The 27,961-nt window shown below is 51.6% G+C and overlaps 2 protein-coding genes across 3 annotated transcripts in view; both read left to right on the top strand.

Annotated features, from left to right (window-relative positions):
- Nucleotides 1-1,709: 1,709 nt before the first annotated feature.
- On the top strand, nucleotides 1,710-10,876 carry LOC133221257 (motor neuron and pancreas homeobox protein 1-like). 2 transcript variants are annotated; one of them, XM_061369967.1, is made up of 3 exons: nucleotides 1,710-2,170; nucleotides 8,789-8,946; nucleotides 9,499-10,876. In XM_061369967.1, the coding sequence occupies exons 1-3, from the start codon at nucleotides 1,735-1,737 to the stop codon at nucleotides 9,814-9,816; spliced, it is 912 nt and encodes a 303-aa protein (XP_061225951.1). In that variant the 5' UTR covers nucleotides 1,710-1,734; the 3' UTR covers nucleotides 9,817-10,876. The 2 variants fall into 2 exon arrangements, with proteins under 2 accessions (XP_061225951.1, XP_061225950.1); XM_061369966.1 differs by having other exon boundaries at nucleotides 8,786-8,946.
- A 2,813-nt stretch (nucleotides 10,877-13,689) lies between these two features.
- The window catches only part of CFAP65 (cilia and flagella associated protein 65), a 32,020-nt gene continuing 17,748 nt past the window's right edge, over nucleotides 13,690-27,961 (top strand). Inside the window, exons 1-15 of the mRNA XM_061370233.1 lie at nucleotides 13,690-13,819; nucleotides 14,108-14,256; nucleotides 14,920-15,022; nucleotides 16,449-16,615; nucleotides 18,068-18,267; nucleotides 18,946-19,091; nucleotides 20,162-20,384; nucleotides 20,738-21,003; nucleotides 22,171-22,371; nucleotides 22,764-23,126; nucleotides 24,134-24,271; nucleotides 25,161-25,406; nucleotides 25,797-26,021; nucleotides 26,695-26,847; nucleotides 27,758-27,923. Of these exons, the coding sequence (XP_061226217.1) occupies nucleotides 13,745-13,819; nucleotides 14,108-14,256; nucleotides 14,920-15,022; nucleotides 16,449-16,615; nucleotides 18,068-18,267; nucleotides 18,946-19,091; nucleotides 20,162-20,384; nucleotides 20,738-21,003; nucleotides 22,171-22,371; nucleotides 22,764-23,126; nucleotides 24,134-24,271; nucleotides 25,161-25,406; nucleotides 25,797-26,021; nucleotides 26,695-26,847; nucleotides 27,758-27,923 (2,821 nt within the window). The 5' untranslated portion in view covers nucleotides 13,690-13,744. The remainder of the gene's footprint in view (nucleotides 13,820-14,107; nucleotides 14,257-14,919; nucleotides 15,023-16,448; nucleotides 16,616-18,067; nucleotides 18,268-18,945; nucleotides 19,092-20,161; nucleotides 20,385-20,737; nucleotides 21,004-22,170; nucleotides 22,372-22,763; nucleotides 23,127-24,133; nucleotides 24,272-25,160; nucleotides 25,407-25,796; nucleotides 26,022-26,694; nucleotides 26,848-27,757; nucleotides 27,924-27,961) is intronic.

Raw genomic sequence — 27,961 nt, 5'->3', positions numbered from 1 at the left:
GCTTCTGTCGTGGGAAACCAGAGGGGGGTGAATTTGGGGCTGGGGAGAGCCCCACAGCCTGCATAATGGTGGAGAGATGGTATGGCAACAGGTGCTGAGGGTAGAAAGGGACCTTCTGTACCCTCTGTCCAAGTAGGGTGTTTTACTATGGGGTGACATACACCCCAAACACCCTTTTGAGCAAATCCAGCTCTGGCTGTCCATAGGGCTGATTCCTGCCCTCCTCCCTCCCAGAAAAGGAGCTGAAAAGGGGCAGTTGTGCATCTCTTTCCACACAGGGGGAGTTTGCAGCCAACTCAGTGAAGCTCCTGAGTGCTGGGCTCAGGAAGTGAAAGGAGGAAGTTATCCCACATGTTGGACCTTTAGAGCTCCCTGCAGTGGGTGACATGTGCAGGGAACCCAGCAGGCTCCATGCCAGGCTGGGTGGGCACAGGAAAGAGAAGCCCCTGGGGTTACCGAGCAGAGAAAGCAAAGGAGGCTGAGGAAAGCCCTTGCAGCCTCTGTGGAACACAGGGTACAGGGGGATGGACCCATCTCTTGCTTAGGGAATACAGCAGTGCTGGAAATGCTAAACAGGGAAGAAATACAGGGATGGGCGCTCCCTTTTAGCCACCATAATATTTAGGCAGGGCTTCCTCACTTGCCTTCCGAAGAGCAGGACCCATCACTGGGCAAAACAAGCAGAGGCTTTTCTCACTATGCCAGCATGATAAAATAAAGTGGGACCCAGAGACACACAGATGCACTTGTGGGCACTCTGGCTCTCACTAAACACCAGTGCCAGGACACCCGGCCCTCTGGGCTAGCTCTGCTCCTTCTCACCCACATCTCTTGGACAAGCAAAGGCTTTCCTGTCCACCCTTCCCTGGTGCTGCTCTTCAAGCTGTGTCCTGTCTCAGAAAGGTAAGATCAAGCAAATGAGTAACAATCTGCCTGCAAGCACCTGCTTTGTTGACATGGGTGATGGAAGGTGGTGGCCTCTGTGTCCAGCTCAAATCCATTGATCTCCCTGGCCCTGAGTGATGAGTAGGAAAGTAGTGGCATAGCTGGGTACTGCTGGTGATTCCTTTTGCACTGGGTGTGAAGGAGCTTGCCAGTGGGTGAGGGCCTTCCCTGCCCCCCAAGTGCCTGGGGGCTCTGCAGGGCAGAACTGGAGTCCAGCAGGTCTTTGCCTACCCGTGCTGAAGTCTGTTGTCTCTTCAGACCTCTTCCAGCCATTACAGCCACATACTCTCTTCTGTACGGAGGGTCTCTGAGGAAAGGAAGGTTGGCTCTGCACTGGGACAATGGGCCCAGCGCCCTGGGTGGCGAGTCCTGCAAACCGCGTGTGCACCAGGGCTGGGCTGGGCTGTGAGGCTGGGGAGGGAGCAGAGGGCTCCGGATCAGGCCCCGGAGTGTCCCTGCTGCTGCGGCCGGGGGATGAGGCAGCCGGAGGGGAGAGCCCGGCCGGGGGCCTCGGGGAGGCAGGTAGGGCCGGAGGGGCGGGGGGGCCGGAGCGGAGCCAATGGGGAGCCGGGGCAGGTGGAGGGAGGGTTAAAACCCCCCCGGTGTTGGCGGGCGAACGAGTGCCTGGGAGGAGGAGCGGCGAGGAGGGCTGTCCCCGAGGGCAGCCCCGCGGAGTGCGGCGCGGCGGGGTTCCGCCGGCGCTGGCCCGGGGCTGCCCGGCCCGGCTGTGCCCTGGCAGGGGAGCGGCGGAGTGCGGGGGGGCGCGGCGGCTCCGCAAGGGGCCGGGCCATGCACAAGCCCATGGAGAAGTCCCAAAACTTCCGCATCGAGGCGCTTCTGGCTGAAGAGCCGGCGCGGAGCCGGTCCCCACCGGGGCTGAGCCCCGAGAGCCCCGTGGCGAGCCCCGACCCCGCTGGACGTTCCGACGCCGCCTCACCGCGGGCTCTGCCGGCCGCCGCAGCCCTCGCCCCGGCCGGCTTTGTCCCCAAGCCCGGCTTGCTGCATCTCCCCGGCCCCGGGCTCGGCACCCTGCCGGCCCTGTACCCTTCTGCTGTGTACCCCCTCCAGGCCCTGGGGAGCCAGCACCCCTCGTTCTCCTACACCGGCATCCCCCACCTGCCGCCGCCCGGCGCGGAGCAGCTGAAGGCGGCCGTGGCCGGCTCCTTCCCCCTGGAGCACTGGATCCGAGCCGGGATGCTGGTGCCGAGGTTCTCCGACTTCCACGGTGAGTGACCCGGGGACCGACCCTTCCGTCGGGCAGGACGCAGCTGTTGCCCCTTCCAGCTACCGGCACAGCGGGGAGCAGCTTGCTTCGGGAGAGCTGAGGTTTTCCGAGGCTGTACCTTGGCGGCTTCTTGGCCGTTATTGTCGGGAGCCCGGGGGGCTGTTAGCTCTCCTGGCTGACTAGTGCAGGTCTAATGCTGCGCACTGCTGTCCAGTCAAGGCAAGGGGGGGGTCCGTGCCCCGTACACCTCCGAGGGCTGCGGGTCCCCGGGAATCCAATCCGGAGGGCAGAGTCTTTCCCTACCCCAACCGGGTACGGCCCCGAGGGGCACTGTCTACCCCCGTGCCGTCAGAGTCGAGCTGCTCCCGGGCTCGCCGGGCTCCGCCGCGGCGGAAAGAAACGAAAATAAAGACGCAGTGTCCAGAACCGGCACCGGGAAACGAATAAATCCTTCCCGGTGCGGCTGGGAACGAACCGCCCGGGGTCCCGCGGCAGCGGAGCCCACCCGCCGGGGCTGGAGCGTGGAGGGTATGAGGGTCCCCGGTCTGGGGAAGGGCCGCTGCTCCAGGTTCCTGCCCGCTGCCGCGCTCCGCTCGTGGAGTGAGGAGCCGGGTCTGCCGGGCCGGAGAGCCGGGGCCGGATGGAGCTGCGAGAACCTGGCAGCCCGGCGGCGTGCTCCGCTCCAGCCCAGCCCGGTTCCTCCTGGTATGGAAGAAGGATGCATGTTCTGTACACGGCACTGCGGGCAGGCACCGGATCCTGCACTGCAGTGATGGGCCGCGGGTGGGGGGGTGTCCTTCAGGGCGTGGACACCACAAGGACCGACTTCAGGCTCTTGTCCCACCGGGGACTATCACTGCCACCTCTGGCAGTGTCATCCTGCCCTTGCCTGGGGTGAGAGAGGGTTTGGTCACCGCAAAGATGCGGCCAGTAGGCAATAAACCAAGAGTGTCTCCCCGGTGGAGTATCTGGATTTATTAGCTGAGTTCAGTGTCTTTATAATGTGGGAGCCAATAAGAAAAAATAATTTTTAAAGGCTGGATAAATAAATTAATTAACTGTATGGATGCAAAAATAGAGAATTTACATGCAGGATAGATCTAGCGATGAAGTGGTGGTGGCACCTGAGGGTAGAGCGACTGTGTGCACTCTTCAAACATATCATTAAGAGCAGGGGGAGAAGATCTTTTATTTGCAGAGGCTGTGTTGCTCTCACGGGGTCTATCGGTATCAGCATCCCGGTAGCTTCACCCACAACTGTGTCCCCCCAGAGTGGGATCACACTACAGCACCTGCCCTTGAGCACAGCTTCTGGCTAGGATAATGTAGAGAGATTTGTGCACCAAATTTGCATTTGTACATCAGCTCCATCCCTCTCACGTACAGGATTTACTCCACAGCTGGTTGTTTCCAAGACCCTGTTGAAAGGAACCAAAGCTCAAATCACTTGCATGAGAACAGCTTGTGGAAGAGCTTTTGGGCTATGCTAGGATGTACAGGAACAGTGTGTTAATGTGGGTCTTGTGGGAAGCACTGAATTGGGCTCCAGTAATAGTTCCAGGAGAGAAAAAGCAGTTTCTGACCCAGCTGCTTCCATCTCCTCTGGCTCAGGTTTCCATTCTGACGGCTTTCAGAGTTTAATTCCACATGTCCCTCTGACTCATAGCAGAGGGATCAAGCTGGGTGCAGAGCTTGAGCTCATGCCTTCCTGAAGTAGAAGGATGAAGCTTTGTGCATTTGCAGCTGCTCTGCCTTCCTATACTTCCCCGCAAACATCACTTGAGACTTGGTAGACGTACGCTTACTTGAGATCTATTCTCTCCACACTTATTCTCCCATGGATCCTGGTCCTTGTTTTGTGTTATCCTCAATACCATGAGGACTATGTAATCAGATCCTGTTCATTGTCCATCTTCAGATTCTTGTTTAAATCTACTGGGAGAATTTAAGTTCTCAGGTGTGTCCTGAGCCTTTTGTCTTGTGGGCTCGCTTGCAAGCTCTGCAAGCAGGTCTCTTTGCAGCATGCCTTGTCCTTGTAGTCACTAGGACTGGTCTCAGCTGCATGTTACAGCTGTGTGGGCTCGTGTTGCCCCAGTGTGCTGGCCATGCTACTCCACAGCCCTTCCTCATTTATCAGAGGGTGGTGGGCTGGGCGGGAGCCTCCTGCTGTTGGCACAGGGCTTCTGGGCTGCCTGTGGCTCCTTAGTGTCCTGTCCCAACACCCAGCCGAGGCAGACCTACAGACCTGCCTGGCTGACGTTTGCAGGGCACAAGTGACTGTGCTGCCAATGTTGATCATGTTTAGGTCTCCAGATAGGAGTGGACAGGACAGACAGCTGGAAGAGTCAAATCTGAAAGCCTCTTAGGGTACGTTCCTGGGTATCCCAGAGGGAAGTCACCCTATGATTTGTTTATAGAGGATTCCAAGACTAAATTCTGTAAATTCTGGAATTAATTCATTTTTTAGCTGCATGTGTAGAGGTGTTTTGCAGGTATGGTCTGGTTCAGTCTCCTGGGGACAGTCAGGGCTGGCGAAGGAGCAGGATGGCTCCTAATTTGGAATTGCAAGCTCTGTGGGATGCATTTCACACACTTGCACTGCTCTTACCTGCCTATGAGGGAGGTGGGATGCCAGGGAGATGATCTGAGACTGGGTAACCCTTAACCTGGCCTGGGCTTGGGTGCTGGGATCACTCAGAGAAGTGCTCCTGCTGTGCCTTCCTCACCTGGTGCCTCTGCAGAGCTGCGGGCAGCGCTTGCTATGCCCTTGCTGCAGCCAGAAGGAATACTGCCAGCCCAGGCTCTGCTGCTCCCTGTCCCAGGGCTTTGAGCACCTCATAAACCACACAGGGGGAGCATTTGGCACTGGGGTGCTGTGCCTTTTAGTATTTATGGGAACTTTGATTTATTTGCCCTGGCTATCGGCATGAAAATGCAGCATGGCAATGGGAGCCAGGTGCAGAGATCCACCTTGAAGGAGAGTTGTAGGAGTGGAAAGTGGTAATATCCAGCTGCAGACTCTCAGGAAGAGTGAAGGATTGCCCACGAAGGACCTGGTGCTCAGATGGCTTTCCTCAGACACTGTTGCTCTGCATCACCCACTCATCACCTTGTCAGCCTGAAGCCCAGACCAGGTCCTGTCTGCAGCAACAGGCTGATGGGCTATGCTGGGCTATGACAGTAGGCAAGAAAAACATCAAACTGCTTCCAAAAGCAACATCTTCCAATGCTCACCAGGTGCACAGAACCTGGCATCAGCAGGAAACATGGGCTGGAAAACAGTTGGCAAGCAGCAGTCAAGGGTCTATGGTGGAGCAAGTGAGGAGCCAGCAGAGGTAGCAATTGCCCTTACACATGCTACCCTATGGGTAATGGTCAGGGCTGCTGGCAGGCCAACAGAAGACTCTGGTGGTGGCCCCAGTGCTGATGAGGCTTCTCCCCCGCCAGACCTGACATTAGGGGAAACACCTCTAAGGCTGCAAGGGTGCTAATTTCCTCTCCTTTATCTGCCAGCCCACAAAGTGAAGTGAACTATAGCTAAACAAACCAAATTAAAATCAAGTGGGTTAATATCAACCTAGGATTACCCTTGTTATCAAGAAGACGGAACTGTATCAAATAAACCAACAATTCTTTATAAGCTTTATCTAATTATCCAGGAGGCAGCTGCCTTCTAGAGCTCCTGGCCTCAGACTTGGAGGGCATTCCTGGCTCCAGGCCAGCCATTTATTTACCAATATTGCAGCCAAATGATGAATACCCACTGGGGGTCCAAGCCCTGCCAGGCTGCATATATATCCTGCCAGGGATATTGAGATGAGCTGTGATCCTGGATGTAGCACTGGAGGAGATGTCTGGGCAGATAGGAAATCCTTTGGCAAGCAAAGGCGTGATGCTGAGGCAGTCACTGGTCTTCTTGTAGGAGCTGGGTAAGAGGGGGAACATTCCCAAAGAGTTACTCTTTCTGTGGGATGCTGGTTGTGATGGGGATGGTGGTAGCATAGCTCAGCTGGCAATGACTGGGAGATGTGATCCCTGGGGGGATGCTTGCAATGCATCTCTTGGGAGAATGCTGTCCATGTGCATACTGCTATCAGACAGTCCAACCAGACTGCTACAGGACAGCAGGGTACAGGACTCCACAAAACACACTGGCAGGACAGACTGGAGCTACCAGCAGCCACAAGGCATAGTTTCCTCTTTGTACAGGAAACTGGAACCTACTTGGTACCTCAGGCACCACTTTCTCCACCTCCTCCCTTTGCTCCTTCCCTGGTGAGGAATTGAAGAACTTCTTCCTCCATACTCTCTGCATGCAAAGGAGCCAGGGCCCTTCAGGGAAGCTAACAACAGGCCTGAGGCCAGAGATTCTGATCGTTCAGGTCCACACTGACATGCTGTTGTTGGTGGCTGTGTAAGCTGAGCTTTGGACTGGTGATGTCTTGAGCTGTGCGACACCACCACTGAAGGGTTTGAGAGCTGGGTTTTTTGTCAGCACAGGGGCAGGAGACAGGGTGGGTGTCCAGGGAAGTCAGGTTCTGTACAATGGACACCACTGCGCTGAAATCCAATTGGAGACACAGATGGAGAAGCTGGGGCTGTTGGAGGGACCATGCTCCAGCAGTCAGTCCCCTCATTGCTAACCATTTGGGATATATTCTGTTTGGATTTATTTGGCTTTTGAGCAAGATTTCTGTTCTTTTCCTTGCTAGATCAGGCAGTTCTCAGCCTTTTACCCAGCCAAGAGTGAGTCTTTTGGAGGTGCTGTTAAAGCAAGCTGCCTTCCTGCCTCCTCTGAAGCTGGACAGAGATCACTGCATTTGAGATTGAGACTCACTTCTGTCCTCCACTCTTCCCACATCTGTTTTTAGTCTGGCCACATCTGACCTTGCAGAAGGAGGCACAGAGGAGCCTTTCAGGGTGATCTGGAGGATTTCTGTGCTTCCCAGAACCAGGATGCAGTGCCCTAGGAGCTGAGCCCTGCACTTTCTGCATTGGGGTGGGGAATTCAGGCTGGGAATATGATATTTCTTCACCCCTGGAAAAACAGCCTCTAGCTCAAGAAAGCACAGAAGTCTTGGATTACCGGATGCTGGGAAGTGGGTACACACTCCCCCCTTCTCTTCCTCCAAAGCATCCTCTACACACCATGCCCCAAAAGAGATACGTAGAGCTGCTTTGTGTTGTGACCCAACCAATGCTGACTGAATTAATTTTCCCTCTGGTTCTTTCTGATACAAGTCTGGTCTTCCTCCCACCCCAAGGAGCTGCAAGAGGTTTTAGCATGTGCTACCCCATCCCTGCAGGTGTTGGTCCCAGTGGCACCTCCTTTCCCTATCTGAAGGGATCCTTTTCAGGTCTATTTGGTCTCCTGTATCCAGCAAGGATTTGTACAGTCAGAGCATCCATAGCAAGCCAGAGCTCAGATGGCAGCCAAGCTCTGCAGAGCGGAGCCATCTTCCATCCGACATTCATACTTGTCCCAGAAATCTTGAGCCTCTCATTTCATGGAATCATAGAATAGAGTAGAAAAGGACCTAAAGATCATCTAGTTAGCCTTGTATATGTTTTGTACGCCAAATAACATAGTGTCTGTGTGTGTGTCAGAGCTGTTGGCACAGCATGACCCTACTTAGTCCCTAGTTTAACTGGCCCGTGGCTGCAAGGTGGGTCCCATAGCTGCCTCTCCTGACACCATGGGGCTGCAGGTGCAGGAGGGTTGTGTCCATTCCATAAGGAGTTTGCAGTCAGCCCAGCATGGGCTCTGTCTGTTTGACCTGTTCCACCCAGCATCCAGGTACCTGGGATCAAACCCGGATCATGTTCAGTTATTGTCCCCTTCGTAAATTCCTGCCTCATGTGTCACTGCTGTGTTTGTGAAGGGCTCTGTGGACACTTCTGGAGATGGGAAGGTTGGGATCAAAGATGGAATCTGGGGGAGATGATGTGGATGGTGCCCCAGCACTGTAAAGTGGTGAAGGCGAAGAGACCCTTGCCAAGCAGGGACATCTCTGGGGCCATGATGCTCTGCCTTTCCCCCTGAGACACAACAGTGGGGATGTGCCAAGGACCTTTCCTGCTAGTGCCCCCCCTCCACTCCTGCGGCACTTTACTCCCAGCTGCAAACCTCTGGGTATGATTGCCACTGCGGTGCTGGGGGAAGCAGTAAAAGCTGAACCCCGGGGGGACAATAAAGCCAGCCGAGAGGAGATAAGCAGGGATCAAACGCGGTGCGGCAGCCACCCCACGCTGGACTCTCAAAGGTCCCTTTGTTCCTGCTGCCTCCTGACTCAGCACCGCGCTGCCTTCAAGGGCTGCGGGGGAGATAGTGGGGCTCCCGGGCAGCTCTGCCTGCAGCCCCTGGCAGTTGGGCAGCCACCTGCACGCCCGGCAATAAAAAAGGAGGATTAATTCCAGTCACAGGACTGATCCCAGCTGCACATCGAGGCCTGATAAGGTATCTCGCTGGTTTCTATCAGCCAGGCAATAAAGCCATTACTGAGGTAGGAGATGAGGGAAGAGACACTGGCTTTCCTCCTCATCCCGGGCTTGCTTGCCGAGGGGATGGATGTCCCTCCAGTCCTGCTGTCCCCTGATCTATTCTCTGCCCCACAGCAGCCCCACAGTCTGGCTTGATGGGGAAGTGCCGTCGGCCCCGTACAGCCTTCACCAGCCAGCAGCTCCTGGAGCTGGAGAACCAGTTCAAGCTCAACAAGTACCTGTCCAGACCCAAGCGCTTTGAGGTGGCCACATCGCTGATGCTCACCGAGACACAGGTACCGTGTTCCCAGGGGGATGGAGTGTAGCACCAGCCAGCTGCCAGGGAGCAAAGTGGCAAGGTCATGGGCAACGCTGATGCCCCTTGCTCGGCTGCCACCAACCCCACATTCCACTGCCCCATCAGCACCACTTCCAGGGTGTCTCCCACAGAGACCTGCCTGGTGGGCTCCAGGCTCTTCTCTTGTGAAGGGCACCCTAGAAGTACTGCTCCTTTTTACCCACAAACCCCAGCTTGGGTTTCAGAGCCTTCTCATCCCTCACCGCACTGTGGGAGGGGGCTTTTTGTAGGGCTAAAACGAACATGCCCTGGTTCATGTGCTTGGGCATCCTGCAGAAGTCAGGCAGGGGGAAGGGAGCAGCCCCCACAGGGACTCCTCTTCCCATTACAACCTCAGCCTCTTTGCACAGACCTGCAGCACCACGGGATGCCTCGCAACAAAGGGGCTTTTGGGAGGGCCTCCATGCAGGGAAGGTGAGAAGAGAGGGGGTGCGTGGGGGCAGGATGGAGCAAAGGGACACATTCTCCCTTCGGGGCTCTCCCTCGGCAGGTGAAGATCTGGTTCCAGAACCGCCGCATGAAGTGGAAGCGGAGCCGCAAAGCCAAGGAGCAGGGAGCTCAGGTGGAAGCTGACAAGCAACGAGGGCTCAGCAAAGCCTGCGAGAAGCTGCTGTCCGGCGAGCCCCAGGGACAAGCTACAGAAAGCCCCGAATTTATGGGGTGCAGCCCCCGCTCGGGCTTCCTGCACCGCAGCGCCGCCCAGCTGGGCTATGGCCCGGACTCCTCCTGCTCGGGGGATGAGGAGGACGAGGAAGAGGAGGAGGACGAGATGGGTGCCACGAAGAGGAAGATCGGCTCTGTGTTGTGAAAGGCAGATGAAGCCAGTCGGGGAGAGGGGCTGGGCTGCAGTGTCTGGTGCTCTCTTTGCTGGCAGACACGGACTGTGCCTCGGCGGAATCGGAGGGGCTGCAGGGCTCCTGCCCCCCCCCTTTAACTTATGTGTGTTTGGTTCCTATTTAACTCGTAATTATTCCTCTGTGTGTACCTGGGGGAGTCCCCACATCCATCCCCTATAAAGCTGTTATCCGGTTGCCTGTGCTCTTCCTTAGGGGACAAGAGGCTCTGCCCTGCTCCTGAGCTGCGGTGCCCTGCCAGGGTCCCTGGGGAGCTGGGTGGGGACAGTAGACTTGCACAGCTGGCAGCCCACAACACAGCTGGAGAGGAGAGACCCTGGACCCTCCTTCAACTGTGCACTGCCCTTCCGTGCCAATACAACAGTGACTGGAGCAGTGCACCCGTGCATGGTGCCAGCTGCCCTTCCCCTTGCCGTAGTGAAGGGCTGGGAAGGAGGATGTCCAGGATGCGTGGCAGCCTGCCCTGCTTCCTCCTGCATCTCTAGTGTCCCTGGTGGGGTCTGCACTTGTAGGACAAACCTAGACTGTCAACTCTGCAAAGCAGAGCTGGTTGTTACTTGGCTATGGTAGTGCTGTTTCCCATGCTGCATATTAGCCTGGTTGCAGCGGCATGGCATTTCCCCAAAGTAAGGTGGGGATGGAGCCCTCCTCAGTTTAGGGAGGTGCTCAGGCTGTTTGTGAGCACTCATTGCTGTGGTAAGCCCCACTTTTTCTACGGTGATGTCTGAATCTCTCCCAATCCCTCCATGGGCTGATTTCATGATCATCTTGGGACCTTGCTGGCTCTCACTGGGTTCAAATCAACCCCTGGCAGCAGGGTGACAATGGACACCCTCTGCCACCTCCCTAGAAGCACCAGGATTAAGCCCTGACTGCCCCTAAGCGAGCAGGCTGCCCTTGTCCTCAGCATGCTAGAGGCTCCTAGCAGATCTCTTATGTCGTCTGCATGAGGAGGAAAGTGAGCGTCTCTTCCATCACCTCCTGCCCCAATAATGGCTTTATTGCCTGGCTGATAGGAACGTCACCTTCTCCCTGTCCCTGCCTGAGAGTGGCAGGGATGCTGCCTGCAAACGGAACCTGCCGTGAGGTGGGAGCTGCTGAAGGGCAGCAGCCACTGGGGAGCCCCGTGTCACCTCTGGCAGCCAGTCAGCAATGGATGGGGCAGGTGAGGGTTCGTGTGGGGCTGTCACCTTGCAGGGTTGGGGCTGGGACTGCTGTGGAGCAGCATCCTGGACAGAGGGACAGATGTGATGCTTTTGAGACAGAGGGATGGACAGAGGAAGTAGATATTGGGAGAGCAGGGGGATGGATGGATGGATGGGTGGACAGAGAGATAGGACACACAGGAGTGTGGGCTAACAGTGACCCGCAGTGGCTGCTGGCAGCTCAGCAGCTTTGCCCTAGGTTCGTGGCATCCTTGGTGTCCGAGTCCCCTGTCCCCAGGCAACCCATCCCAGTGCACGGCAGGGCCTGACTGCCCACAAAGGAGGTGTCCGGATCCTGGCAATGCCCAGCGGGGGCGTTCTGGTGCTGAGGAGGTGCAGGTGTTGCTCTAAAGGTGGAGATGTGAGCCAGAGTAGGGACCAAGTGCCAGGAGCCTGTGATGTCTGGTCTAACATGGTACAGGAGGAGGGGAAAGACAGGGAAAGAAAGGAGAATGGGAGAGAGAAGTAGGAAAGGATGGTACCCAATTCCCCACTATTGCCCCTGCAGGGATAGCGGGCAGGAAAGATCCACTTCCCCAGGGGAGCTGTGCCCCCGACAGCAGGCACACAGGTCTGGGCATGGAGATGCTGGCAGATGCCAGCCCATGATTTTTGGAGCCTCAGGACCAAAGACATCTACTACCCGGTTGATGTACAGCCTGGCCCTGCAGCAGTGGGGGAGCATGGAGAGGACCACAGGCTGGAGCTAGGCACACTGGGTTGGGGGTGAGATGGGGGGAAATGATGGCAGGGGCAGAGAGGAAAAGGAGAGAAGGAAAGCAAGAACAGCAACAACAACAGTGTCAGGAAGGAGGAGCAGAGCTGAAGGGATGTCACACGCTTAAAACGTTCACACTGATGGGCCATGACAGGTTTAATTTTCAGCGTACAATCATTAAAGTGATGGATGGGAGACTTTCATCCCTCGCCTGGTGCACACGGGCCTGCTGTGGCTACAGAAGGATTTGTGTTGTTGCTGTTATTTATGAGGTTGTTTCTGCAGGAGCCAAGCACTCATCCAGTGCTGAGGGGACAGAGGACATGATTTGATGCTGGAGAATTTGGGGCCCTGATTTACAGCTGCTGAGCTGGATAACTCACACTGTAAACATCGACAAATGTCATTAAAGCTGCATCTCCTTCCTACCTCTGCCCTGGCACCTTCCCTGCACTGTGAGAAATGTCCAGTCCTGCTATCCACCCCACTGCTGCCTGCACAGCCCAGGAGGGCTATCTGGCCCTCCTCACTAAAGACACTGGGGTCCTCCTGCTCCTTGAGGGCCTTCCAGGGCACTGGGAAGATGTAGGAGTGTCCCGTGGTGGTGGTGGTGGTACCTTACGGGAATCATAGCTGGGGTGGGCTTGTGTAGCCAGGGCTCGCTCCCTGTGTCCCTTTGCCTGTCTTGGCCTCATAACTTCTTGTGGCAGTGGTCACAACTTATTTGTGTCACTGATGCTCCAAGGAGCTCACTGTGACCTGGCCTAGTTAAGGTGCCAACCCACTCTGACACCAGCACTCTCCAGCCTGCTGCACCCTATGCCCTCTTGCCCCCAACTTAGCTCCACAGCTTCCTCACCCACCCATCCCGTGCACCCACGTACTTCATGGCACCCCATCTGCTGACTCAGCTGTATGCTGTCTCCCTCCCCTGCATCCATCCTCATCAGCCCTGAGCTCTCTCCTGCACCCCGGCATCCCCTGCACCCCTCCATCTACCACCTGCCCCCCTCCATCTCCCTGTCCTCAATCAACTCCCGGTCTCCATCTGCCCCTGCATTATTTGCTCCCTCCCATATCCCCACTGCACCCCTTTATCTGTCCCTGCACCCCTCAGCTCCCCCATTGCATTCCTGAGGACTTCCCACCTGCACTCTGAGACCCCTCATTTCCCCCCTGCATCCCTCCATTTGCCCCGTGCACCCATGAGAGCTCCCTATCTGCCCCTTGCACCCTTCCACTTGCACTTTGAGCCCCCCATCTTCCCCTGTACTGCTCCATCTGCCCCGCGCACCCCCATCTCCTGCTCATCTCCCCGCTGTCCGCGTCCCTCTGCTGTCCCCTGGCGGTCGCCGCCGGCAGCCGTCACCGCGGATTGACCCGAGGCGGCCGCCGTCGTTGCTCCGAGAGACGATGACGCCGCGTCCGGTCTCCATGGCAACACGGGCCGGCTTCCCGTGGCGAGAGCGATCGGGCCCAGGAGGGCTCTCGTTGGGGCGGTGGGACCCCACCGGAGCCGAGGTGGGGCCAGGCAGGGCTTGAGGGAGCTGAGCTGGCCGCGTGGGCCCGGGGTTGGCGGTGGCCCGGGGTCCGAGGGCCAGGCAGGGTTACAGGGAACTGTGTCGTGCCCCACGGAGCTGGGCAGGCTGGTGCTGTAGGGAACAGGCAGTGCCACAGCCATCGTTCTGGAGTTTTAGGGGGCCAGGCAAGGCTATAGGGAGGGCTTTGCTGCACTGGGCTCTGTTGGTCTTCACAGGGCTGTGCTATAACGGCCTAAGGGAGCTCTGCCAGAGGGGTCTGAGCTGTGAGTGAAACTGGGCTCAACTGGCAATATGGGGACAGTACTGCGGACACTACAGGGAGGTGTGCCATCCCGAGCCCCAGGAAGGCCCCGCAGTGCAGCAAAGGCTGTTTGGGTGCAGGAGCAGTGTGTGAGGACTTTTGCCTCTGGTTTCTCAGATGCTTGCTCAGGCGCATGGCGAGCCCCAGAACTCTGACGCTTTTCGGAGGCTGTCCTCTGGTTGCATCAGGAAGGTGAGTGGGAAGCAAAGGTGCCATTGCGGTGCGGTGATTTCGGCAGGGCAAGGAGGCGACAAAACCAAAAAGCCCTTCAGGCTTTGCTTCACTCGCTCTTGGCATCTTTTAGAAGCTGTTGTTTGCGTTGTGGCCAGGAGATGTCCCCTCCGGACCCCTGCAGCTCTGCCGCAAGGCGGCTCCGCCTCTCCTTTGCTAGACTCGGGAACTTTCAGCATAGAGAAACAGTTGTTTGAGTGGTTTCCCCTCCCTCCCAAACTCCTAATGTCCCCGTTGCAGCTCCCTAAGCTGTCTGCAGGAAAGACGAAGAAAGGAGTATTCTGGGGCATTGAGGTGACCAAAACACTCAGGTGGCACGGCTGGGAGCTTGGAAAAGAGACCATCAAGCACCTGATACTGAAAAACGTTCATGAGAAAACCCAGAAGCTGAGCTACAGGTGCATGGAAGTTTCCTTCTCCTTTGTTCTCCTCATTCTCTCACTGAATCTTCATCCCTCCCGCTGCATCAGTCCCAGCAGCACCTTTTCTCAGATTCAGCTAGAGACAGCACATGCACGCTTACGTTAGCATGAGAGAAACCTGATAATTCAGAAGCTTCAGAATTACAGCCCTTGTTTCTGGCAGGAGTATTTTAAATTAAACATCCTTTTTGTTTTGTTGTGGATTTTTGTAATTCTGTTTTGCTGATACTTCTGTCTGTGAGGCATTTCCAGTCTGGTGAAATTTTAATTGTGGATGTATGCCAGCCAGTCACCAGTGTATCCTAAAACCATTGTTCCCGGGAGTCCCACTGGATGTTGAGCCACTCCAGTACTCCCTGTGACCCTCTCTGCTCTGACACTGTTTCTGCTCAATGTGTTTTGCTCATGCTGCATGGTCTGGGAATGTAGAATATTGTTCAAGGAGCTGGGAATGGGTTTTCAGAACACCTGAGTTCTGCCCCTGTTTCTGCTGATTTACTACCATGGTACAGCTGTGTGAACTGCTTCTAGTTGTGAGGTCTGGAGGGTTTGATGTTTTTCATTCTCTTTTATGCTGTTTAACTTAACAACAGTTCTATGCCCTCAGACAAAATATCTTGTTCTGATTTCAACCTTTAGGTGTCCTTCTACGAGATTCTTCTTCACTGTTTTTCCACAGCCGATCATTCTGAGACCTGGTATGTCCTTAACTCTGCCCATCATTTTCCGGCCCACTGAAAAGGTAAAGTGGCAATACCGAACTGCTCTCAGTGCTCAGGCTGGCCTCCAGAGCGGCAGTGGGCCTCTGACTCTCATGTCCTTTCTGATTTGTTTTCACTTGAATGCATGAGTCCTTAGGGGAGGTGTTAGCAGAGAAAGGCTGGGCCTCGGGATTTTCCTGCTCTCCCCACATTGTCAGCACCTGAGAGAGCCCTGACTTCTCTGCAGAGTTTGCCATTGGCTATGAGAAGGATCCTCACAAAAAGTATTCCCAGATTTTCATGTGCTGCTTCTGGCCATGAAATCAGTAAGATAAAGCGCTTGAACTGTCCACATCTGGTTTCATTCCAGGGAAACTCAGCTGGGTGGTTTGAGTGTAGAACCTTGGTTTGAGGAGCTCACTCTCTGCTTTCTTGCAGGAGACCCCAAAGCCTATATGTTGAAGGGCTACTGATTTTCTATAAGGCATATGTGAAGGGCCTCCATTAATTTGGGTGGAGTGGGTTTCTTTAAGCTTTATTTTTAACAGCAGCGATTCCTGATTCTTTTTCCCATCCATTTTTTCTTGATTTTCAGCTTGTTTCTAGTGTCTGTCTTGGCTCTGAGCGCTGATCTCTGGCTGTTGTCCACGGCTGTATGTCTTTGATGTGAATCTCAGTCCTAGGCATAGACTGTGATCACTGGATAAATTCCCAGTACCCCGCTCCTTTAGTATCATGATTTTCTGAGCTGTTCAGTGTTCCCTTTATGAAATAGCTCATATTCATTCAATTTTCAGTGAATAGCTTGTCTACACCTGCCAATCAGTGGAGCAGGGGGCTCCCTTTCTTAGAGAAAGCAAGGACTGTGTGTGTTGAGTGCCCAAGGTCTCTTAGCTGATAACTGGTACTCAGGAAAGGTAACAATTGGGGAGCATGGAAGACATGTATCTTGCAGTTCCTTCTATCTTGGCTGGTTAGCAGATGTCCTGGGGCTATTTGTACACAGTCCTGTCAACGCTGCATCTTTAAGCTGTGTGTTATCTGCTTAGGTCTCTAGCTGACAAAGCACTTAATCAAAATTATATGTCTGTGCTTGTGAAGCTCAAAGAAATACTATGCATGCTTCAGTTTAGCTGAATGGAGATCTTGAAAACACTGAAAGAAATCTTTCTGCATCAAAACAACTCAAGTGAAACAAATGTGGACTTCAACTGCTCATTCTGAGGGTGTTTGTGTGTTCCCTGACAAGAGTGAGGAGTATGCTTGAGCACCTTCCTCACTGCCTGCCTTTTTTGAGCTCTTCAGATGCTCTCCGTCCTGCACAGGGACCCCCCCGGTGCCTCTGTTGCTGATGGTTTTTTCCCTGACACTTTCAGAGATCAAGGTGATAGGTGTGCATGGGAGGAGCTGTAGTACCTGCAAGATGGAGCCCATCTAATTGCTGTATCCCCTTGCTTTTCTGTGCAGAGGGAGTATGAAGACAAAATCTGCTTTAAGAAGGATGAGGGTGAGTTCTCTGTCACCCTGCGTGCTACACTCCCACACCCCTGTCTATCCTTCCCAGCTGCTGTCCAGTTGCCTACCTGTGCTGTCCACAATGTCACGGAGACAACATTCCCTGTGCGCAACACTGGGTGAGTGAGATGTAGGTGGGCAGAGCCTCTTTCTGGTTTGTCAGGTATTTTGCCACCTTCTTAGACTCTCCAATGAATGCAGCTCCTTCCAGTTCTTGGATCTGCTGGCTGCCTTGACAGGCAGCAGACCTCTGCTTTCTCTGAGCTCATAGCAGAAAAGGCAGTAGAAATGGTGGTGCAGGTTGGATCTCGCTATGGGCACATCTTGGCGCTTCACATCTTGTCTGTTTCCAGCATATGCTGAGAAGCTTTTCATGCACATGAACTAATTGGGGACCAGCATGCTGTCCCATTAACTTCCTACATTCAAAGCAGAGGTCTGGGCTTCTGCTTATTCAAAGGCAGCCTGCCCAGCTGAGCAGGGAGAGATGAGCTGGAAATATTTCAATCTTTCTATGACTTGACCAATCTTCCCTCAGCATGGGGATGCTGTAGGGATTGCAGTGGAGTTTCTGGTGCTTGAGTTGAACCTTTTAATTTGGGGGCAGGCAATACAGAAGTTGAAGAGTCTTCCCAGTGCCTGCTCTTAGGTTCATGGAGTTTCCCAAAGTAGTAGCAGTATTCTGGCACTTGGAGTCATCATTTAGAAGCAAAGATGTTTGCAAGTACCAAGGACTGTCTTATTTTAATGAGGGAAGAACAGTAATTTGGGCAGTATTCTAGAAAGTAGTGTGGTGTAAAAGGCCCAGACAAGGAGGAGGTGTACTTCCAACCATTTGCAGCAAGAGCAGAATAACTTTTACTAGCTGGGAAATGTGCTCCCCAAAGAAGTCACCTGCTGCAATGGCGGGTGGAAAGGACTGAGGGCACACGTACCTTCAACAGAACAAGGTGTCAGCCAGAAACCATTTCAAGTGATTCATTCTCCCCTTAGAGAACTCATTTGTTCTATTTGAGAGGTCCAGGGTGGTGGTGGAGGATATGGATGGTAACACACAGCTTGGAATCAATAAAATATGAAAAGCTGATGGTGTATCATGTTCTTTGCACAAATCAAACAAGAAAAGTGAGTTCTTGAGAGCTGAATGAGGTATTAAGAAAACAGCTTGGTCTTCTCACTTGGGCATATAACAAAGGAACAAATGTTCGCTTGGAATTAAGTAGAAGGAAAAGCAAATACTTCAATCTGGAGCTGGTTTGGTTTTGGGTTTTTTGGTGTGGGGTTGTTTTTTTTTCTGTCACACAATGAAACTGAGAAATTTTATGGCCATTAATAGAGTCCTTACATGTAATAGCTAAGATTCATGAAAGTGTAAACAGAGCATGCAGCAACTAGAGACAAATTTCTTCCCATCATCATGTATTTGGCCAGGTGCATTGGGGATTCTGCCATTCAACACTAGTTGCTTCACATCCTAACTGAATAACCTATTGGGAAAGTCCATCCTCTGTGTGATTGCACAGGCAGCTATAGATACATTTGTCTACTTAAGATGTATCTCCATTTCCTAGTGATCTCGGCACTGTGTTTCGCTGGGAGACACCAAGCCCTTTCTACATGATTCCTGACTACAGCATACTGAACCCAGGTGCTGAGTGCGTGGTCAAAGTGGTCTTCCAACCCAAGGTGGCTGCAGTGTATGATGTGGCAGCAACATGCTGGTTTGGAAGTGAAGAGAAACGAAAGAGGACTATCCAGCTAAAAGCCCTGTGTGAGTCCTTATTGCATTTAACATTCAAAGAAGTGTGTATCATCCTGAACTGTGGAATAGCATTCCAGAGGGATAAATGGAGGTGCTGTGCTGTGAGACTGTGCCACAGTTGGCTCAGCCTACTGATGAGCAAATGAAGTCTATGGTTTAAAAGTACCCTGTGAAATTCTCTATGTACTTTTGCCAATTTGAAAACGTGATCTGAAAAGACACGGGGTCTGATATGCACTGTGACATGCTTTGGCCAAACCAGTATTTCTGGAGCCTGCTTAAGTTGACAGAGGGGCAAAAATGAGAGGAGTTCACTGGCACAATGCAGAAACCTCCAGAAATTCCTGGCCTTAGCACTCAGTCTCAAGTCTTGTCTGCCTCTGCTAGACAGAGTTATGGAGGAAAACTTCTGAAGCTTTCTGGATTCAAGCTAGAATAAGCAATGGTTTGATTAGCAAGTCCTTCCCTGAAGTGTCTTACGTGGCTACTGACAGAAGATGTGACTGAGTTTAGTAAGTTAAGGCTGGAAGGGAGATTGTTTAGTTCAAAACAGGGCCAACTTTAAAGTTGGATCTAACTTCAGAGTTACCTGATATTGTTCAGAGGCTTTTCCAGTTGAGTGTTGAATTTTAAGGGATGAAAATTTCACCTCTCTTTCTTAACCTAGTATATTATTCCCTTTAACAGCCAAATACCCCTATCTGCAGGTGAATGTGGTAGGGGAAGAAAAAGAAAGTGTACAACCTGGAAAGTTTCAGGATGTGCTGTGCTTTGGATCAGTGCCAGTGGGGACAACTGTGGAGAAGTGTGTAGAAATCTTCAACATGTCTGTGGTATGTCGAGTGGGAGACTTCTGAGAAGTTGGCATGCTGGCACACTTCCCTGGGATATGTGGTTTTGAGTGTCTCCCTTAATGTTGTGAATATAACCCAAATGGGAATGTGAGTAAAACAGAGCTGGTGAGCCTTCCCCTACCAACCAGGCCATTCAACTTTGCCTTCCAGCTGCAGTGCTAGCAATACATCCATGTGCAGCATGGTATGACAGCTCCTGTCTTCTTCCCACTGTGCTTGGTCCAGATCAGGCAGCCACTGTTGTTCTTCACACCCTGCAGCTCTCCTACCCACCCTGGACAAGCCCACCAGTCCTCTGTGACAGTTGTGGCAGTCTTAAATTGGCATGCATGTGTCCCAGGCTGCTGATGGATCTGCTGCTGTCCTCAGTGGGCTGCAGCCCTGTGAACTGCTCTGAAAGTCAAGCGGGCTACATTTGGGTGCCTTGTTGTCTGTACCAGCTCAACCCATTAAAAGATAGATGTACTCAGAGACTGCTAACATGCTGAGCAGTGCTGAGTGCTCCACAGGCTCTGCAACTTGGGAGAGGCAAAGACCTAGTTATTTGTTGTACTGTTCTGATTCACACTGCAATGGTGATGAACATCCCCATGAAAAGACCACGATCCTTTTTTCTAAGGGACTTGAGGAAGGTATCAGAGTGCCAGTCCTTTCTTTTGTGAAAAGATCCCCAGACAAGGTGGAACAGTCAGTGGAAGTACCTGTTGTCTACCTACCTGTCCCCCATTCACAGCAGTCACCTAAGGTACTTTGGCTCTTGGAGTCACCTTGAGCCATCCTCCACCCTACCAGGAGGAGCACTCCCAACTCCAGAGATCACCAGGATATTCTCCTGTATTGACTTGTGAGCGCATTGTGGGAGCTTGCTGCCAGCAGTACTCCCAGTGCTCCGGCAGGGCAGGGTGGCAGAGGTGCTGCATTAATCTTGGTGTTCTTGGTGGTGTTCAGCTTTGCTGAAAACCCAGTTCTTCACTGGTTAGTATCCTGCATTCAGGGCCATCTTGGTTCCTGTTGGCTCCTTTGTTAACCTATTTATTTTCCGCTTGCAGGTTGATGCACCATGTAGGATAGAAAGAGCAGAAGATCCTCTGCTTAAAGATCACGTTTTCTCCTGTGATGTGTCCCATGGCATTGTCCCTGCCAAAGGGAAGCTGGTCTTGTGCATACGATTTCAGCCTCAGATAGTAGGAGAGCACAGTACTGACTATTTCACTATCACATCTGCTGGATACCTCCTGAAGACTGTCCTGAAGGTGACTGGCTCATGTAAAGGTACCAGAGTGAAAGCCTTCTCTGTTCTCCCTGTCATCTTCTTAGCACTGCAGGGGAAGGGCTAGTGCTTGAGGAAGGACTAGGAACTGTCGCAGCCCTCAGTCACAGACTTACCTTCTGCTCGGCTCCAGGCTGTTCCTGGTGCACCGTTTGGGGTTTATACTTGCTTGAGACAGATGTGAGACTGTTAGAAGTGAATGTCCTGCTGTTTGATGGACATTAGGACTGGTGGGTTTGTTGATGAGGTGATTCCGGTTTGGGAAGATCAGTTAAGTGCAGCAGTGGGTTGTGACATGTTGATAGAAACAGCTAGGGCAGGTTCCAGATCTGTCTTGCATATATCATTGTGCTAGGTCCTTCGGTGTCCCTGCATCAAGATTCGTTGGACTTTGACTGGATCAATCTTGGGCAAAGTTTGATGCGGATGCTGGAAATCAGCAACACCTCAGATGTCCCAGCCTATTACCAATTTGATATTGGTGTCACAGGGAGCGTCTTCTCCTTGGATCACCCCTGTGGAGTCTTGGAGGGCACAACAACACTAGTGCTGAAGGTGACCTTTCGACCCACTCACCCTATCAGCTATCACCGCAGAGTGGTGTGCCTTGTCCACCATCAGGTATGAGAGGCAAAGGGTGGCTTCATCGCTGTGATAGCTCAGAGGGATCTTCCAATATAACCCACTGAGGCTGGCCTCTCTCAGTACCCCCAGAGATCTCTTCCAACTGCATTTCCATTGATACCTATCATAGAATCATTTAAGGTGGAAAGGACCTTTAAGATCAAGTCCAACCATTAAGCTAGCACTGCCAAGTCCATCACTAAACTATGTCCCTAAGCACCACATCTACACATCTTTTAAACACCTCCAGGGATGGTGACTTCACTACTTCCCTGTGCAGCCTGTTACAATGCTTGACAACCCTTTCAGTGAACAAATTTTTCCTAATATCCAATCTAAACCTCCCTGGTGCAACTTGAGACCATTTCCTCATTTCCTATGCCTTTTTACTTGGAGGAAGAGACCAACTCCCACCTCACTACAACCTCATTTCAGGTAATAGTAGAGAGCAATAAGGGCTCCCCTAAACCTTCTCTAGGCTAAACAACCCCAGTTACTTCAGCTGCTCCTCATAAGACTTGTTTTCTAGACCCTCCACCAGTTTTGTTGCCCTTGTTTGGACACACTCCAGCACCTCAATGTCTTTCTTGTAGTGAGGGGCCCAAACCTGAACACAGTGTTCGAGGTCCAGCCTCACCAGTGTCAAGCACAGAGGGAGAACACTTCTCTAGTCCTGCTGGACAAGCCAGGATGCTATTTGCCTTCGTGGCCACCTGGGCACACTGCTGGCTCATGTTCAGCTGGCTGTTGAACAACACCTGAGGTCCTTTTCCACGGGGCAGCTTTCCAGCCATTCTTCCCCAAGCCTGTTACATGGGGTTGTTGTGACCCAAGTGCAGGACCCAAGCTCTTGTTGAGCAGAATCCCCATGGTGCATGTTCCTATGAGCAGTTAGGGGGCTGATGTGGACAGGCAGTCAGTAATGCTTATGGGTAGGGTGAGGTGCATCCTCAGTGGCTCCTGTTTGTTTAGGTCTCTGAGTTAAGTTTAGCTGCACAGCTGTGCACTTAGCATCTTTAACTTTCACTCCAGTTTCAAGAAAGTTCTTGGGCCACATAAGGTAAGCTTTTCCCAGGCATGGGAAATGAGATACCGGGATGGTGTAACTTTCAAAGCCATCACAGAAGGGCTGTTGATTTCTTTTTCTTTCTGGTGTTTTCCAAGGAACCCTTGTATGTGGACTTTTTTGGTACCTGCCATTCAGACATGGCTAAGCCAGCCAGCCTTCAGGCAAGACACCTCTCCTGGTACCGAACCAACATGGTGAGAGGACTGACGTTCTATCCCCCTGATATCGTGAGTGCGATGCTGAAGGATGGGCAGTTGCAGATGGATGAAAAGGGAGCCCTCATGCTGCTCCCCGAGGTATGATCTGTTCTCCCTGGAATCTAAGATTCTTCCGTGCTCTTCTCTGCAGATGTTGGGCTTTTGTTGCATTGGCCAAACAGATCTAGAAGGACTTGCAGGTGCCAGAATGATTTATTTAGTTAATGTTCCTAGCACATACCAACACTATCTTTACCAAGCTGAGGCAGTAAGCCACTTTCTGGCTTTAACTCAGTCACAGAGTCTTCTTTTCCTTTGTGTAGTTTCAGGTTTGCAGACAGGAGTCTCCCTGAAGCCTAGACTTTCACCTGTTCTGGGAACTGTTACTGAAGTGCATGCCCTCTTGTTGTGAGGGCAATCAGGACTGTAGTGCCTGGTGGTTCCCACAGGCACACTTTCCCTGTTCACATTCAGATGTTTCCATCCTGCAGATCCCTCAGGACAAGCCTCCGAAAGAATACTTTGAAGTTGACTCTATGACTGAATATTTCTACGATGGTGAAACCAGCGACATGGCCTTGTTTCCCCCTCATGTTAGCGTCAGCCCCAGGGAGTATGATTTTGGTTGCTGCCTGCCACTTCACAAGGTAAAACCACTTCCTCTCTGTGTGACCAATCACACCAAAGGAAGTATCACTGTTTTCTGGACTCTAAGCCATGGCAGTGCCTTCCAAGTGAGCCCTGAAATGTGTGACATCCCACCTTTGAAGTCTTCAGCCTTCCGTGTCATTTTCAAGCCCACTCAGCTCAACACTCTCTATGCAGCAGAGCTGGAAGGTTTTGCCTTCTACAAGGTTAGTAGGAATTACTAAGACCAGTTGCCAGAGAGTGCCTAGCAAGCAACTGTTTGCAGGCTAGAGGTTTTGGGGGGGAGTTAAAATTCAAATGGGACCTTTTATTTTGAATTTGGCAAACTAGCATCTTCACTAACTCCTTTGGCCACTGCTTCGATGCACTGGCAAGTTAAAATTTCTCCTTCATCTGTGTCCTGGCAAAGATAAATCAGCAAAGCAGCCACAGCTTATCTGTACAGACAGGTACACTTGCTATTACTCCCAGTGAATGTGAAGTAACGTCCACTTCACTGAAGGAGGAATTACTGTGAATTACTGCACTATTAGCATGGATGGAAGCCTGCACAAAAATGGTTGTTGTGGTCTGAGTGATGAGCAGTTTTTTGTGTCTGGCCCTCCACAAGTAAAGCTGCTGAAGGCACTGTATACGACTGCAGCCTCTCCTCCCATGTGATGTGGGATTCATGTCACACAGGTTGCAATTGCAGGAGTTTTAGCACCCTGGTAGGTGAAAGAGATCTTCATTACTTTGTGGATTACTCTTCTTGCATTCTTCCCCTTCTAAGCCAGTGTGAAGGCTATCTGGGAGTAACCTTTGAGTCAGGGGTTTCTTAGGCTCAGGTAAAGGACAGCTGATTATTTTCAGTGACTCACTGCTGAGTGCTAGCTTTAGCATCTGCAAGTACCTCAAAGTGCACTAGAGGAGCATCTGTAGGCCCTTCCCTAAGGCAACCTTTACACAAGTACAACAGAGTAGCTTGGATGAGTCCTTCTGCTTGAAAGTCATTCAGTGGTCTTTTGGGTCTAAAGTACAGCTGCTTTGGGATAGCAGTACTCATGTTCCTCATCCAGCATTGGTTAGCCTTTCTTCCCTAAAAATGCAAATTCCTTAGCCCCAGAGAATGTCATTGAAACAAACTGCTGCTTGTGATGTTGAATGCACTTGAAGGCACCCTGCCACACTGCCTTCCTGCATGCACTCTGTTCTGTTCCTTGCATGCCTGCAGGTGCTGAGACACTACAACAACATTGAGGAAGATGCCACCATCTGTCCATCCTGGTGCCTAACTGTCAAGCTGAGAGCACACACCTTTGAAGAAGGACGGGAGCATTTCATCCCACAGTACATCCTGGATGTCCCCAAGGTGTGTGTGAGTCACATTCAGATCTTTGCATAGATGCTCAGTATTTACCTCTGAAGTCTTCACTTGGTGTCCATTGCATCATCCTTAGATGTGGCTTAGGTGGTTTCTGATGGTGTGAAGACTCCTGCTTTAGTACAGAAATAGGATGGTCCTTCTCCCGCATTAACTTCCCAGCCTCCAGTTTGTCAGGATTCACTGAGCATCTCATTAGCTCTGAGAGGAGAGCTCTTGGGATCTCCTTCCTTTCTGTTTAAGTGGATATAGGCACTGACAATGGTATTTAGTCCCTTCCCAGGAGCCTCAAATACTCTGAGTGCACACAGGTAAATATGGAGGGCAGCACACAGAACCCACACTTATGGAAAGCAAGTGGTTGGAAGGTAGAGTTGAAGCTTCCCTGACTCTTCCTAATGTTTCTATAGCACAAGAAAGTATTGTTCCTATGATGTAAAGCAAGATCTGTCTCTCTAGGCAGTAAAAAGAATCTTGAGAACCTCTTAGAAAATCCCCCCAGTTAGTTCAGGACATGCAGCCTGTATCTGATATGCATGAGCTGGAGCAAGTTTCAGTCTCCTGGAATTCTTAATCCAGGAGGTCACTATCCATGCAGCTCACCTATGGGATGAACAGAATGCACTGCATAATGGAAAGTAGCTTCACTGGTCGCATGAGCCTATGAAAGATGAAGGCCAGTGTGGGAAGGGAAAAGACCATAATTTGCATACCTTTGGGTGATTTCCTTTCTTTCTTTGAAGAGAAGCTCTTACAAAGTTTTCTATAGACTCAGGATAATGCTTGTTGGAACCTGGATTTCAATACAGTGAAAGCTTTATCTTTAAGCTGTTTTCTAAACCCAGTGCAAACAACCCTTCTTTCTTGTCTCCACCAGACTTTTCCTCCTGTGGCTCCTAACACAGATACCTACTGCAGCATGCTACTCTTGAACACTGGCACCTCTCTGATAACCTTCAGTGTGAACCAAGCTGCCTGTCCCTCTCTTTTGGTCAAGCCCTGCTCAGGATACATCATTCCAGGAGGCCACCAGATTTTCTATCTCTCCACCCACCCAGTTAACACACTTTCACAGCAGCACATCTTGCCTTTGCAGCTGAACTCTCACCCTGGATACACCAAGGTACAGAGAAGGAAGTAGAAGACAGTGAGCAAAGCTTTGTTCCCTTGTAATCTTCCCTTTTCACAGTGATACCTGTTATATCTCCTAATGGTTAGTTTAGATTTTTCCCTTTGGAAATAGGAATGAAAGAATACCTTTAAAATTTAGGGCAGGGTCAACACTGCAGATAGAAGGTGCTTGTGCTGCCAGACACCCTATACCCCTTATTCCCTTGGTTTCCATCTCCTAGAATGTACTACACTGTGCTCCGTGCCCTCTTTGACAGCACAACCTAAAGTCCTTCCTCTCCTCCCTCAGTCCCAGTTTTGTCCTTGCTTCTCTGCTGAAGGGAGCAACATCTTTGCAAGGTGTTCCCAGAGGCTAATATGTAATACCCCCTTAATTCTACAGGAAATTGTTCTCCAGAGTTGTGGGGAGTCCCTTAATTTGCTCTTAGAAGGTGAAGGGAACCTATACTTCAAACCTGTCTATATAGGGACCTCTTTTACACGAATGTATACCATAAAAAACTGTACAAGGCTACCCATGGTTTTCACATGGAAGATTCGTCAGCCTGACAGGAAGATCCTGTCTGTCAGTCCCACTGCAGGGATCCTCCAGCCCTACGAAGCCATGGTAAGTTCAAGTTCTGCCAAGTATTTTGTTCTCTACAATAAAGGTGTGGAATATTTAAGGCAGAAATATGAGGGCTGCCAATCATTTGGTGATTAATGCTAAAGTTGGAGAATACCTGTCTGTCTTAGTGTGGGTTGCTAGCCAGGGCTTGAAGTTGTTCTGATTCCTATGATGTGGATTTTCTCAAACATGATGACACTGTCCTTGACTACTGAGCAAAACGGGTCTTAAACAGGGCTAACAGATAATGATACACTCAAGGGGACTGGGCATTAACACAGCAGCAACTTTGTCATGCACCGGGAGATGTTAATAGACAAAAGAAAAATGAGAACACAACAGGGTTTCTGATTTTTTTCTTCTGTTCTCCCATATATAAATTCAGGTTCTAAACTTCTACCATATTCCCTGAGTGCTTGTTCAGAGTAGTGAGGACTAGCACATCTCCAGAGCCTGGCTTTGGATATCTGAATGTGCATTCCCAATATGAACCTTTGACACAGGCAGTGATGGTAAAGGATTGAAGTGAGAGTGTCTCCAGAATTGTCTGTGGAGGACTAGGTTAGCTGTAATAGAGGAAGTGACTGTGCATTGAATGCAACTGATGTGGTATATAAGTCTGGCTCTGATCTGGAACTCCTGTGAGCACTCTTATTCCCTTTTGTGATTTCAGGCTCAGGCATGGACTTTCACTCCTGACAAGGAGATCAAGTATCTGCTGCGAGCTAAGGTGTTTGTGAGGAGAAAAAACACAGACCCCATGTATCCTGAAACTGTCTGTTACACCTTACGGATTGTTGGAGAGGGGGCACTGGGCACCATCAGAGTAAGGAACTGGGACCCACTGGGTAGTATGAAGGAATACTAGGGTAGGATGGGGGTTTGGGGCTCCCCCTTTCTGCGCAATCTGTACTGGAGGCAAGTAATAAGGATTTACAGCAAAATTCTCAGTTGATGCTTTCAGTGGAGATGACAGAACTGATTCTGGCAGCCTAATGGCAACAACGTGATGTAAATGTCCTACCAGTTCAAATGTGACCTGCACACATCCTCTGGGATTGCTCTCAAATCCTCTGTTCCAGACTAAATTAAGCAAGCTATTTAGCTCCTTGGACTTGGAGCTCTCTCCTCCCATTCTGTCTGCTCTCCTTCTCCATTTGTCCTGCTATCAGTCTGATTTTTAAGTGTAGTGGACCTGACTGTTCAAGTGGTGTAGCCAGCACACATTCACCTGGCTTGCCTCTCATTATCTGCAGATCTTCATTTTCAGGCAAGTTTCTTGAGGAACCAGAGCTGAATAAAATAATACTTAGTAAGTCATTGCCCCATGTCAATCACATTGGACAGATAGGTGGTAATGTCTTAGAGACACTGAGTCATTATAAATTGCATGTGAGTGGACAACTGCCCAGAAGAGAAGGAGACTCTTAATGCAGTCATGGAGGTACCAGCCCTTGTCCCAGGTACAGCTGGCCAGCTAGTGTCCTTACAGTCCTGAATACACTGCATCCTGTTCAGCAAGCAGCCTAAGTAACAGTAGGACAAAGAATTTGGAGGAGGGGTTGAGCCCTTGCAGCCCTCTTCTGACATCTCCCAGGGGATGCCACGTCCTACACAAAGCAGGGAGCCCTTTGCATTGCACTGTGTATGCCAAAGGATCAACATGTCGTGAAATGAGTGGTGGTGACACTCAACTGCATGCTCAGTGACCATTGCATGGCGGGTTTGTATTCCAGGCAGAAAAGGAGCACCTGGACCTTGGAAATGTTCTGGTTGGTGACCAGCAAAGCTGCACTATTGTACTGCTAAATGATGGGATCTGTTCTCTGAAGTACATCCTCAGTGTGGAACAACTGATCACTGGGCCTTGTGACTCCGAGGAGGTCCGCAGAGATCCTCTGGGTACTGTAAGGGAATTAGCATGGGATGGGGCCTTGGCT

Source organism: Neopsephotus bourkii, unplaced genomic scaffold, assembly GCF_033783945.1.
Source record: "Neopsephotus bourkii isolate Nb327-2 ecotype Australia unplaced genomic scaffold, CSIRO-AGI_Nbou_v1 NB_1526, whole genome shotgun sequence".
NCBI lineage: Eukaryota > Metazoa > Chordata > Aves > Psittaciformes > Psittacidae > Neopsephotus > Neopsephotus bourkii.
This window is presented reverse-complemented; position numbering and strand designations above follow the sequence as displayed.

Bases quoted from the DNA above. Each gene is read 5' to 3' on its own strand.
- LOC133221257 (XM_061369966.1), top strand. From the start codon at position 1,735: ATGCACAAGCCCATGGAGAAGTCCCAAAACTTCCGCATCGAGGCGCTT. The intron at 2,171-8,785 runs GTGAGTGACCCG...TCTGCCCCACAG, and splicing joins GAGGTTCTCCGACTTCCACG to CAGCCCCACAGTCTGGCTTG. The intron at 8,947-9,498 runs GTACCGTGTTCC...CTCCCTCGGCAG, and splicing joins TGATGCTCACCGAGACACAG to GTGAAGATCTGGTTCCAGAA.